The sequence below is a fragment of the Catharus ustulatus genome, chromosome 24 (assembly GCF_009819885.2).
Source record: "Catharus ustulatus isolate bCatUst1 chromosome 24, bCatUst1.pri.v2, whole genome shotgun sequence".
Classification (NCBI taxonomy): domain Eukaryota; kingdom Metazoa; phylum Chordata; class Aves; order Passeriformes; family Turdidae; genus Catharus; species Catharus ustulatus.
The window spans coordinates 6,592,888-6,605,244 of NC_046244.1; the positions used below are offsets into that span (position 1 = coordinate 6,592,888).

Genomic DNA, 12,357 nt, shown 5'->3' on the forward strand with positions numbered 1-12,357 from the left:
GGAGTGGATGGAAATCCCTCAGTGGGAGGAGCAGACTGTGCTTGATCCTGACTGCAAATTCCTTTGGGAGCTGACAGAAAGAGGCAGAATCCTCTCATTGTGTTGGTTAAAAACTTTTTGAGGGAAGAAAGTGAAAAGTGCACATTTTGCTCTGGATATTTATGGCATCAGAGCTGGTGGTGGTGGTGGATGGAATTGTTTGAGCAGTTTCTGCTCTGAAACCAATTAATGCATTTCCCTTGGGAAAGAAATAGGATAAAATTTCTTCTTTTTATCAAATGTCACAAACATTCCCTGTTTTCTGAATTTGGGCCTTCTGCCTGCAGCAGGTGAGTTCTGTTAAAGTGCTTGGAGTAGAGCTGCTTTAAAAGACATTATTTAATGTTTAGTGTTGCTGTGGTCACAACAATATTTCATTTAGCAGTAATAACACCCAGCACACAAAATAACACCATGAGTATGTTGTTTTCAGTAGAAAGCAAATTTAAAATGCACAGTTCAGCACTTGACAACACTAAAAGAAGTGAAATACCCCAATCCTGGGGAGGATTTTAAGGTATTTTTATAACAAAGATCACAGAGTCACTCTTTTCTTGCACTTTCACATCTTGTCTGGAGCACAGCTGGGTGGAAAATGGGAGAACAGCCCTAGAAAAAGGGGGACAAGGATGGGGAAAGGGCTGTGACACCTGGATCCCTATCCCAGGGACAGCAGCTGTGTCCTCTCCCCTCACTGGGAAAGGGCAAAATCCTCTCCCTGGAGAAGCAGGAAATGCAGTGAGAGTTTGAATAATGCCCAAATGACAGCCCTGGTGGCTGGCACAGGGGCAGGGTGAGGATCTCCTGCAACTCTGTGTCACTCACAGCTTGGTGCCACAGCTTTGATTCCACAGGCACAGTGTCCTAGTTTGGAGGACAGGTGTCTGCTGAGAAAGGCAGGAATGGAAAATGCAAACCCCCTCCCTCCAAATTATTATAATTTTGAAATCAAGGGGCTCTCAGGCAAAGATATGGGAATTAGGAATAACAGTTCTTTACTAGGGAAATTAAAATAGAAATACAGTACTACAAAGAACAAACCCCAAACCCAGAAAGTGACTCATGGAGGAAGGATGGGTTGTGAAAAGATAAAGAACACTGCCCTGCCTGGTTTATAAAACATGGCCATGAACAGGAGATATCTCCTTTGGAAATAAAGAACACTGCCCCAGCTGGTTTGGACAGATGGAACAGATACTTTTGGTCACATCCTGGGACAGCTCAGCCAGCTGGGCAGTTCCCTGTGTTTGTAACTGTTTGGTACAAAGAATCACCCACCCTGGCAAAGAGGATTTCCCTGCATTCCCTCAAGGGAAAGGAGTTCTTGTTCCACAAGAAAACAGGAGTAGGGTGTTCCAGCCTTTATTTCAAACAGGTGAAGTGAGAAAAGGTGTGAAGGAGGATTTGGGGAACAGAGGAACACTGAGCTAAAACCTGAACAGGTCAAACAGGCTGAGCCCAGAGCACTGGAATTGAGAGGTTCCACAAAATTGAGGTTGGGAAAACCCCAGGCAGGGTAAGGGACACCAAACAAAGATTTTCTGTGCTGCTCTCCATTTTAATTTACAAAAATAATTTCCTGATTTTACTGAGCTTCAAGCCTGGGTTTGCAGTGCAGTAAGATCCTTGCAGAGGTTTGGTTTGCAGTGGTGGTGATGCTGAATTCCCAGTGGGTGGTGATGAACAGTGTGGTACCATGGGTGGATTGTTCACCACAGCAGCCTGCAAGTTCTCCTGCATTGCTGCAGCATTACTCACCCCAGGAAATCCTGCTGAATTGCTACTGGGCACTTCCACACACACAGGCTGTGATAAATATTGATTCCAGGGGATGCTGGAAGGTGTGGGACACACCTGGGTGATCTGGCAGCGTTTTCACACCTCTTCCCATTGAAAATGCAGAAGGATTTTGGGTATCCCTGAGCTCTTCCACCTGCATTCCTGTTTTAAGTGCACAATGAATCTCCATCTATGCTTGTACATCCTCTGATTTCAAAATAATCCCCACAAAGAGTGGCTTGAGGAACATGACAAAACTCTTTTTTTTTGGAGCTGTGTGACACTGGAGATACAAACACCAAGAAAACCTCGAGGAAAACTGATCTGGAAAAAAAATAAATCAAGATGTCAGAGCTCCCCTTTTCTCTCTTCCCTTGTTGCTTTAGGAAGTTACATGGGAATATTTTATGAGCAAACCCCTTATAATCATGATTTGTGAAAGTACTCAGTCGTAATAATGGTTTATTGTCCCAGACAATGCTGGCTGACATTAGAAAAGCTTGGGAAAGGGAATTTTACTTAAACTTGTACATTCTCTGATTTCAAAATAATCCCCACAAAGAGTGGCTTGAGGAACATAAAAAAACTCTTTTTTTTTGGAGCTGTGTGACACTGCAGATTCAAACACCAAGAAAACCTCGAGGAAAACTGATCTGGAAAAAAAATAAATCAAGATGTCAGAGCTCCCCTTTTCTCTCTTCAAGCCACTAAAGTCCTTTCTGTGGGAAGTTGACAAATTCCTCTGAAGTGAAAGTAGAGTGAGGATCCTAATTAGGGTGGTGGGAGGTCTGGCACAAGTTGTGGGGACCCCTGGCTGGGAGGAACAAAGCTCCTGTGTCACTTTGTGAGGAGGAGTGGGAAAGGGGGCTGTGGAGGCTCTAATTAGGGGGGTAATTAAGGAACAGAGGTTGTTGGGGGTTTTTTTTGGGTGTTGAGGAATGTTTTATAGCTGCTGCTCTGTTTCTGACAAGTCTGCAGATGTCAAGTGTTGACACTGGGGTTTCAACAGGCAGCTCAACTCTTGTGCAGCCAGCTGAGAAATGGCTGTGCCTGCAGGAGCTGCTCGTGGGGGCAGGCTCACAGATCCCAAATGCTCACAGATCCTAAATGCTCACAGATCCCAAATGCTCTCAGATCCCAAATATTTGAGCAGAGGAGAGACTCACAGATCCCAAATGTTTGGGAAGAGGAGAGGCTCACAGATCCCAAATGCTCACAGATCCCAAATGCTCACAGATCCCAAATGCTCGCAGATCCCAAATGTTTGGGATGAGAAGAGGCTCACAGATCCCAAATGTTTGGGATGAGGAGAGGTTCACAGATCCCAAATGCTCACAGATCCCAAATGTTTGGGCAGAGGAGAGGCTCACAGATCCCAAATGCTCACAGATCCCAGATGCTCACAGATCCCAAATGCTCACAGATCCCAAATGTTTGGGATGAGGAGAGGCTCACAGATCCCAAATGCTCACAGATCCCAAATGCTCACAGATCCCAAATATTTGAGCAGAGGAGAGGATCACAGATCCCAAATGCTCACAGATCCCAAATGTTTGGGATGAGGAGAGGTTCACAGATCCCAAATGTTTGGGATGAGAAGAGGATCACAGATCCCAAATGCTCACAGATCCCAAATGTCTGAGATGAGGAGAGGCTCACAGATCCCAAATGCTCACAGATCCCAAATATTTGAGCAGAGGAGAGGATCACAGATCCCAAATGCTCACAGATCCCAAATGTTTGGGATGAGAAGAGGTTCACAGATCCCAGATGCTCACAGATCCCAAATGCTCACAGATCCCAAATGTTTGGGATGAGAAGAAGCTCTCAGATCCCAAATGCTTTAACTCTGCCCAGCCTGTGTTCCAGGCAGCCTCTTTAGGTATCACCAGACCTTCCCTGTTGTGTAACCCTCCCTCCCTTGTTGTGCTTTTGCAGCCCCCAGGATCAACGGGCACCCCAAGCTGGACCGGCACCGTGAGCACCCCCCAGGCTACGACAGCTCCTCCACCATGATGAGCAGTGAGCTGGAGTCCAGCAGCTTCATCGACTCTGAGGATGATGACAACACCAGCAGGTACAGCACAGAGCTCCTGGCATCACCTTCTCTTTTTTTTATTTCTTATTTATTGATTTTTAAAATTTTCCTTTCATTTCTTTTGTGATTTGAGCGCCGGTCGTTCATCAGTGACGTCATTATGTGCAGTCACTCCTCAGTTTTTACTCAGTGACATCCCTGTGTGCAATCACTGCTCAGTTTTTACTCAGTGCCATCCCTGTGTGCAATCACTGCTCAGTTTTTACTCAGTGCCATCCCTGTGTGCAATCACTCCTCACTTTTTACTCCAGTGCCATCCCTGTGTGCAATCACTGCTCAGTTTTTACTCACTTCCATCCCTGTGTGCAATCCCTCCTCAGTTTTTACTCCACTGACATCCCTGTGTGCAATCCCTCCTCAGTTTGTACTCAGTTCCATCCCTGTGTGCAATCCCTCCTCAGTTTTTACTCAGTGCCATCCCTGTGTGCAATCCCTCCTCAGTTTTTACTCAGTGCCATCCCTGTGTGCAATCACTGCTCAGTTTTTACTCAGTGCCATCCCTGTGTGCAATCCCTCCTCAGTTTTTACTCAGTGCCATCCCTGTGTGCAATCACTGCTCAGTTTTTACTCAGTGCCATCCCTGTGTGTAATCACTCCTCAGTTTTTACTCCAGTGCCATCCCTGTGTGCAATCCCTCCTCACTTTTTACTCCACTGACATCCCTGTGTGTAATCACTCCTCAGTTTTTACTCCAGTGCCATCCCTGTGTGCAATCCCTCCTCAGTTTTTACTCCAGTGCCATCATTGTTGGAATCACTCCTCAGTTTTTACTCAGTGCCATCCCTGTGTGCAATCACTCCTCAGTTTTTACTCCAGGTTGTCCAAACCTCTGTTCCAGCTGAAAGAAAAGCTCAGTTCCTCCCCTTTTCCCAGCAAGAGTGGCCACATTTCAAGATCAAAGCACTGTGCAACTGCCTGCCTGTTTATAAATGGTGTGAATATTAAAACAAAATCCTGTCAGCAAAGATTCCTAATGAGTGTGCACTTCACTGGAGCCCAATTAAAAAGGAATTCCTGGGTAATTGCAGAGTCTGAGACCTGTGAGCAGTTCAGGAATTCATCAAAGTTAATGCTGTCACAAAGGCAGCCTGGGCTGCCATGTATTTATGGCTTCTTCATTATTTCTTTCTTTTTGTGTAGGCAGTGTGTGAATTATTCCCCACTTGAAAAATACCTCTCATTGCAAGACATTTCTGTTATATCTGAAGATATTTTTGTTTTTCTTTAAGAAGTCTTTAAGCCAGTACATTTCATGGATTCAAAATACTTATTGTCATGGATGTAAAACCAATCAAAACTTTTTTTCTGCCTTTTCCTGGCCACATTCTCTAGAATATTCTTCCTTTTCCTGGCTCTAGAGCTGTTGTTCATCCCAATGGACTCTGAGAATCCATTATGGATTTGTCAGAGAACAGCAGGGTGACAGATCTCTGCTGGATCTGCAGCTGAAACAAATAAGGCAGAACATGGAAATTTTAATAAAAAACCAGCAAAGAACAGCTCCTGGAGATGCTGAACCCCTTGCTGTGTGTACAAACATGATCAGCTCCTGGATCTTGGTGGATCTTGGAGTTGGTCAGGGCTTAAAGACCTCACAGTTCTGAATGTTTCCAAAGGGCTGAAAGGATAACTAAATGCAAATTGGAAGTTGAATTAGTTGCAAGAAGTTATTTTGCAGCCCCAGTGAAGTGCAAGGTGTCCCTGCACACAGCAGGGGTTGGAATGAGATGAGTTTAAAGTCCCTTGCAGCCCAAACCATTCCATGATGAAGTTGACAACACCTGGAGATACAAAAAAATCACTTTTCTGGATATTCACATGCAGGGAGGGTTGGCAAGATCAATCCTGAACCCTCCCCTAAAAACTCAAACCCAAAACAACAACAGGCCTGCAGCTGATGTGGGTTTCTTGTAAATAAATGAATAATTTCCATGCCAAGTGAGGCAGGATTAGCTCAGGGTGGCCACTGGGGCACGTCAGAGCAGACCCAGTGAAATTTTTCTGTATGAATAAAACAATAAAACTTCCTGAGTCTGACCTGAGAAGAAAGAGATTCTTCGAAGCTGCTGTGCCTGCCTTTCCCTCTGGAGGCTGGGGCAGGAGTTTTTGGCACAGGGGAGAGCTGCCAGGCCAGCTAGGCAGGAAGAACCACTCCAAGGAATGCTCCAAGGTATGCTGTTGTGTTCCAGGCATGATGTTCTCAGGCACAGACACTTTGTGCTGCCAGGGAGAAGTTTTCTGTAGAGGCAAATCAGGCAAAGAGCAAATGGAGAAGGTTCCAGAGCTGCTGGAGGCACCAGGCTGGGCACAGAGGGGTCAGAGGGGTGAGTTTGGTGATGGGCACACCAGGATGGGCACAGAGGGTTGAGTTTGGTTTTGGACACACCAGAGTGGGCACACAGGGGTCAGAGGGGTCAGTTTGGTCCCTGATGGACACACCAGGATGGGCACACAGGGGTCAGTTTGATTATGGACACATCAGGATGGGCACAGAGGGGTCAGTTTGGTCCCTGATGGACACACCAGGGTGGGCACAGAGGGGTCAGTTTGGTGATGGGCACACCAGGATGGGCACAGAGGGATGAGTTTGGTTTTGGGCACACCAGGGAAGGCACACAGGGGTCAGTTTGATCCCTGACGGACACACCAGGATGGGCACACAGGGGTCAGTTTGGTTTTGGGCACACCAGGCTGGGCACACAGGGGTCAGTTTGGTTATGGGCACACCAGGATGGGCACAGAGGGATCAGTTTGGTTTTGGGCACACCAGGATGGGCACAGAGAGGTGGGTTTGGTTCTGGACACACCAGGATGGGCACAGAGGGGTGGGTTTGGTTCTGGACACACCAGACTGGGCACAGAGGGGTCATGGGCACACCAGGATGGGCACAGAGGGGTCAGTTTGGTTCCTGATGGACACACCAGGATGGGCACACAGGGGTCAGTTTGGTTATGGACACATCAGGGTGGGCACAGAGGGGTCAGAGGGGTGGGTTTGGTGATGGGAACACCAGGGTGGGCACACAGGGGTCAGATTGGTTTTGGGCACACCAGGGTGGGCACACAGGGGTCAGTTTGGTTCTGGACACACCAGACTGGGCACACAGGGGTCAGTTTGGTCCCTGATGGACACATCAGGGTGGGCACAGAGGGGTCAGAGGGGTCAGTTTGTTTTTGGACACACCAGGATGGGCACAGAGGGGTCAGAGGGGTCAGTTTGGTGATGGGCACACAGGGGTCAGTTTGGTCCCTGATGGACACACCAGGATGGGCACACAGGGGTCAGTTTGGTGATGGGCACACAGGGGTCAGTTTGGTTCCTCTGGTGAGGGAGGAACTCAGCTGGACATGAGGTTGCTGTCCTGGAAGGGAAGGGGTGCTGAGGCTCAGGATGCTTTTCTGACTCTCTGTGTTTGCCTTTGTTTTATTTGAACTCAGAGCAGTGGAGCAGAGCTGGGTCATTCCCAGCCCAAGGAAGTTGTGTTGCATTCAATTAAAGAATAATGTTGAGTTTTGGTGAATTAACCTGCTCACAAACATTCCAGGACAGTGCACAGTGACAGTGGGAGCACACATTTATTTATATTTTCTTTTTTTTTTTCAAAGTGTGGTACCACTGAATGTTTGTGTTGTTTGCAGGATGGATTTTGAGCTCAGGTTGCTGTAGGGAACTTCACAGTAAAAGGTTTTTTTCCTGTCTTTTCTAAAGTAAAGGTTTAACAAATGTGACATCTGTAGCTGTGGGATTATTGTCAGCAATTGCTGCTCTCAGTCCAATGCAACTAAAAGGATTCACTGCAAAAAAAAAATGGTTTATTTCTCATTTCAGAAATTACCATCATTTCTTTTTAAGCCATGTGGATAAGCTTTCTTTAACAAATATTCCCTTTTTTCTCCTGTCCTTTGGGAATTGTAGAATGGAAAAAAATTATTATTACTATTATTATTATTAGAATATTTTTAAAAATCTCTTCTGTGATATTTATTTGCCTTTGTGTTAGAAGTACAGACAGGATTTTGGGCAGTAGCTGGTGCAGGAAATTAACTGGTAGTGATAATTCCAGATTTGTTTTTTATCTTTGCACTTTATTTGTCTCAAAAGCTCAAATTTGCCATCTTGTCTTGCTCATCAGATTGTAATAATAACAACAACTTTTACCAGCATTTCTGGAGATGCTTCAGAGAGCAAAATATTCCTCATTAAAATAAGTTGGAGCTGCTTTTTAGCATCCAGATGCTCCCAGAATATTAACAATTCAGTGAGAATGCATGAAGGCTGTGGATTGAGCAGAAATTACAGGGAGAGGTGATGAAAATAGGTGTAAAAATGTTCCTGCAGAGCCTTCTGATCATCACTTTTGTGCAGCTGATGTTTCAGCTCCAATTTTTCCCTGCAATGTTTTGTGTCCCCTTGAACTAAACCTGAGCTGGGACTTTTTTTCCTAAACTGATTCTCATCCTTCCATCCTAATGGCAAAAAAATACAACAAAGAACAACTTCACTTCCCCCATGTTATCACCTGCTAACAGAAACTCAGAGATTTGCCAAGAAACTCTGGTTCTGCTGGTTTAATTTGAGAGAAAAATGCATTTTCAGGGAGTCTCAGTGTGGAGTGAGCATTCAGATTCTCCTGAACTGGGAGGTTTTACCTGAATCCTAAACTGGGAAGTTTTACCTGAATCCTAAACTGGGAAGTTTTACCTGAATCCTAAACTGGGAGGTTTTACCTGAATCCTAAACTGGGAAGTTTTACCTGAATCCTAAACTGGGAAGTTTTACCTGAATCCTCTGGTGATGGGAGAGGAGGAGAAGGAAATGGGAGAGGAAGCAGGAATATTGATAGCAAAATAAAAGAGGGAGTTTTTGTGTCAATCTTTAGTGGATTTTGGGAGCTCTGGTTTTTTTTTATTTTCCCTCCTTATTTTTCCTGTTGGAAGGTAAAACCTCCCAACCCCAGGTGCTGTTCCACACACCAGGAATTATCACATTTTGGATCTCTTTTTGCAAAATCCCACCTCTTGGCTCTTCAGTTCCCCTTGCTGGGAGGGAAAAAAAGGGAGTGTGTGAGGTTAACATGCCTGAAATAGTTGTGTGAGCTCAGGGGAATGTCAGGAGATTCACACCCTCTGTGCAGCTCCAGCATCTCCAGGGCTGATACTTGATAAAAATATTTCAGGCCAGAGGGGTTTCCTGTGCTCTCAGCACCCCGAGCTCCTTTTTGGAATTGCTGGCATCAAGTTTTGGAGGTATTGTCACATTCCTGCACGTGGCTGGAATGTTGAAATTGGGGGAAAAAAACCTGGCACTGGTTGTTTTGTGTTGTTAAGGTTGAGTTTTTAAATCTTGGTTAATAATGGAACATTGTTTTGTCTTTTTATTTTTTTTTCTGCCATTCTTAACATATTAAGTAGAGCAGAGATGTCTCTCTGGTGTTACAGTGGTATCTTAATAATCTAGGCTTTGTTCCAGGCTCCTGAAATTAATTTGGGCAAATCCATTTCTGTCTCATTCTGCTGTCTGTAAAGTGAGGATGATTAATGCTCCAAACTCTTAAAGACCTTGAAGATTTACATGTAAAATGTGGCACTTTTAGGTTTTACAAGTTTGAAGAGCAAAATAAAACTTAGCAGAATGTGTGAAAATAAATCATATTCACTGTCCCCCTGTTACCAATTTCTATTTGATCTCTTTAAATTCAAGCCTTGAATTCGTGGTGACAGTGGAAGAAAACTCAGCACCATGACAGGACTGACAAAAATGAGTTGCACTGAGAGTGTTCCCAGCAGAAAACAAATGCTGAATTAAACTCTGTAAAATTCAATTATCGATCTGATCCCTGCTGGAATCTCCTCCTGAGCTGTGTGTGTGATTCCCCCTGTCCTGCTGCTGAAGAGGAGCAGGAACTGCAGGTGGCTGAGCCTTGCAGGTGACATTTGGTGTCCTTGCCCCCAGGTTGAGCAGCTCCACGGAGCAGAGCACTTCATCGCGCCTCATCCGCAAGCACAAGCGCCGGAGGAGGAAACAGAGGATGAGGCAGATCGACAGGGTAAGCGTGGCACCACCTCCAGGGAGGTGAAGTGGGATTTTTGAGTGGAGCTGTGGGCTCAGGATGTGATCCAGGACAGATCTGTGCCTGTTGAATTCACTGGGAAGGCTCCTTGTGGCTCCAGGCTGGGCTCAATCTCTACATTTGGAGTTCAAGATTTCTCCTTCAGTGTTCCCATTTCTTGTCTTTTCCAAGACCAATCTCTGGAGGAGAAGCTCCATTGTGATGTGGGAAGGGGTGTGAGATACCCATTCTGCTGGGCAGGAAATCCCCAATCTTTTCCTTTGCCCTTTCCAGTCCCTGACAGCAGGATGGGGGTGACCCCATGGACACTCCTGAATTTCTTGTTCTGCTCTCCCATAAATCTCAATCTTCACACATGGAAGAATGACCTCACACATTTTATCCCAGGATAGTGTTTTAGGATATCTTTGATAAACCTTTGTATTTAATTTTGGATGCAGGGGAGTGTCTCTGCTCTCCCTTCTGCTGGATCCTGTGCTGATCACTCCTCCCTTACTTTAGGGAGGAGCTGTGGGTGCAATAATTCACTCTCCACTGGGCACTTCAGCATCTAAATGTTTGCCTGTCAGTCACAGCCAGGAAGCAGAAATAATTCCAGGGGAAGTTCAGTTGAGAAACCTCAATGCAGGAACATGCTCTGTGTGTTTTGTGATCAGACCTTTGGAGAAAGTGCAGGCTCTGCTGAGATTTCTTCCCTTAAAGTTTCTAAGTGAAGCACAATTTTGAGGAATAATTTCTGGATACCTTTCAGTTGGAAACCTTTTAATCAATCCCTGATGAGTTAATCCTCCACAATTCTTACTCTGAGCCATTTAAAACCTGGAGACTTTCCTGTTGTGTTTTGCAGTCGTCCTCGTTCAGCAGCATCACAGACTCCACCATGTCCCTAAACATCATCACTGTCACACTCAACATGGGTAAGAGGACAAGCCACGTTTCTTATGATGAATTCCAAGTGGTTGAGATGTATTTTGTGATGCTGAGGGAGCCTTTGGAGCCAGGGGGGAGCTCCTTGGTTTGAAAAGGTGCCAGGTGAATAAAGGGAATGGCAGCTGAGAGTGTGCCTGGATTCCTGATCCAGACTGAGCCATTTTCACCTGTGTTATATTCCAGTGTTCCTTCTGTGGGAAGAGCTGGAACTCCAGGATGTGGAGTTAATGGTGAGGGATTAGAGAGGAAAGGCATTGGAGGTTTCATTTCTGCTGCTCATGTGTTTCATTTGTCAGCCAGGCAGATTGTGCAGGGCTGCCAATGAATTTCAGCAGCACCAAACCCTTCCTGCCTCTCTGACATGTGGAACAAACATTGCTTAATGTGATCAGTGCTAATTTCCAGGTGTGGACAAGTCTTTTCAGTGCTCTTCCTCTTGTTGGTTTTTTAATTTTTTTTAATGTAACACTGTCTTGGATAAAAAAATCCTGTCTTTAGCAGCCTTTCCCTGAAGGTGCCAGGCAAACATTCACCATCAGAGCAGCCTGAGATGATTTTAAATCAAACCTTGCCCTGCTGATGTTTGAGTTGTTTCAAAGCTGAAGCAACCTTGCTCTTTGCTATCACTCCAATCACTTCATCTGCATTTTTTTTTCCCTTTCCCCACCCTCCACTTTGTGCCCATCTAGAGAAGTACAACTTCCTGGGAATCAGCATCGTGGGCCAGAGCAATGACCGGGGCGATGGCGGCATCTACATCGGCTCCATCATGAAAGGAGGGGCGGTGGCAGCGGACGGGCGCATCGAGCCCGGGGACATGCTGCTGCAGGTGGGGTGTCCTGGTTTGGAGGACAGGTGTCTGCTAGGAAAGGCAGGAACTTCTCTTTGAAATGGAGAATGCAAACCCCCTCCCTCCAAATTATTATCATTTTGAAATCAAGGGGCTCTCAGGCAAAGATCTGGGAATAGGAATAACAGTTCTTTACTAGGGAAATTAAAATAGAAATACAGCACTACAAAGAAACAAACCCCAAACCCTGACACAGTCAGAGTACAACCTGACACCCGTCAGGCAGGCAGGGTGTTGGCAGCAGTCCCATCCCATGGTGGCTGCATCCTCCTGCAGTGACAGATGTGGCTCAGCTGGAGCAGTGCTCCTGTACAAGGTGCAGTTTCCCTCCGGAGCTCCAGTGGGGATGTGGAGCAATCCCGTTTTCCTCTGGAGTCCAGTGGAGAAAGGGGCTCCCTTAGTGTCCCAAAACCTCTGTTTTTATCTTGGTAAGAAATGTTGGGCTCTTCCCCCTGGCTGGAGCAACTCCCAATGGGATGCAGTAATTTTATCAGTGCCACAGTGGGACTCAATGGCCATGAGCAGAAAATGACTGGCTGGAGGAAGGATGGGTTGTGAAAAGATAAAGAACAATGCCCTGCCTGGTTTAT

The 12,357-nt window shown here is 45.8% G+C and overlaps 1 protein-coding gene across 3 annotated transcripts in view; it reads left to right on the plus strand.

The window, feature by feature from the left end:
* Positions 1-12,357, plus strand: part of DVL1 (dishevelled segment polarity protein 1) — a 64,893-nt gene that overhangs the window by 35,443 nt on the left and 17,093 nt on the right. For all 3 annotated transcript variants that reach the window (XM_033079462.1, XM_033079464.1, XM_033079465.1), the window contains exons 5-8: positions 3,757-3,895; positions 9,870-9,963; positions 10,835-10,904; positions 11,607-11,746. In XM_033079462.1, the coding sequence (XP_032935353.1) occupies positions 3,757-3,895; positions 9,870-9,963; positions 10,835-10,904; positions 11,607-11,746 (443 nt within the window). The remainder of the gene's footprint in view (positions 1-3,756; positions 3,896-9,869; positions 9,964-10,834; positions 10,905-11,606; positions 11,747-12,357) is intronic.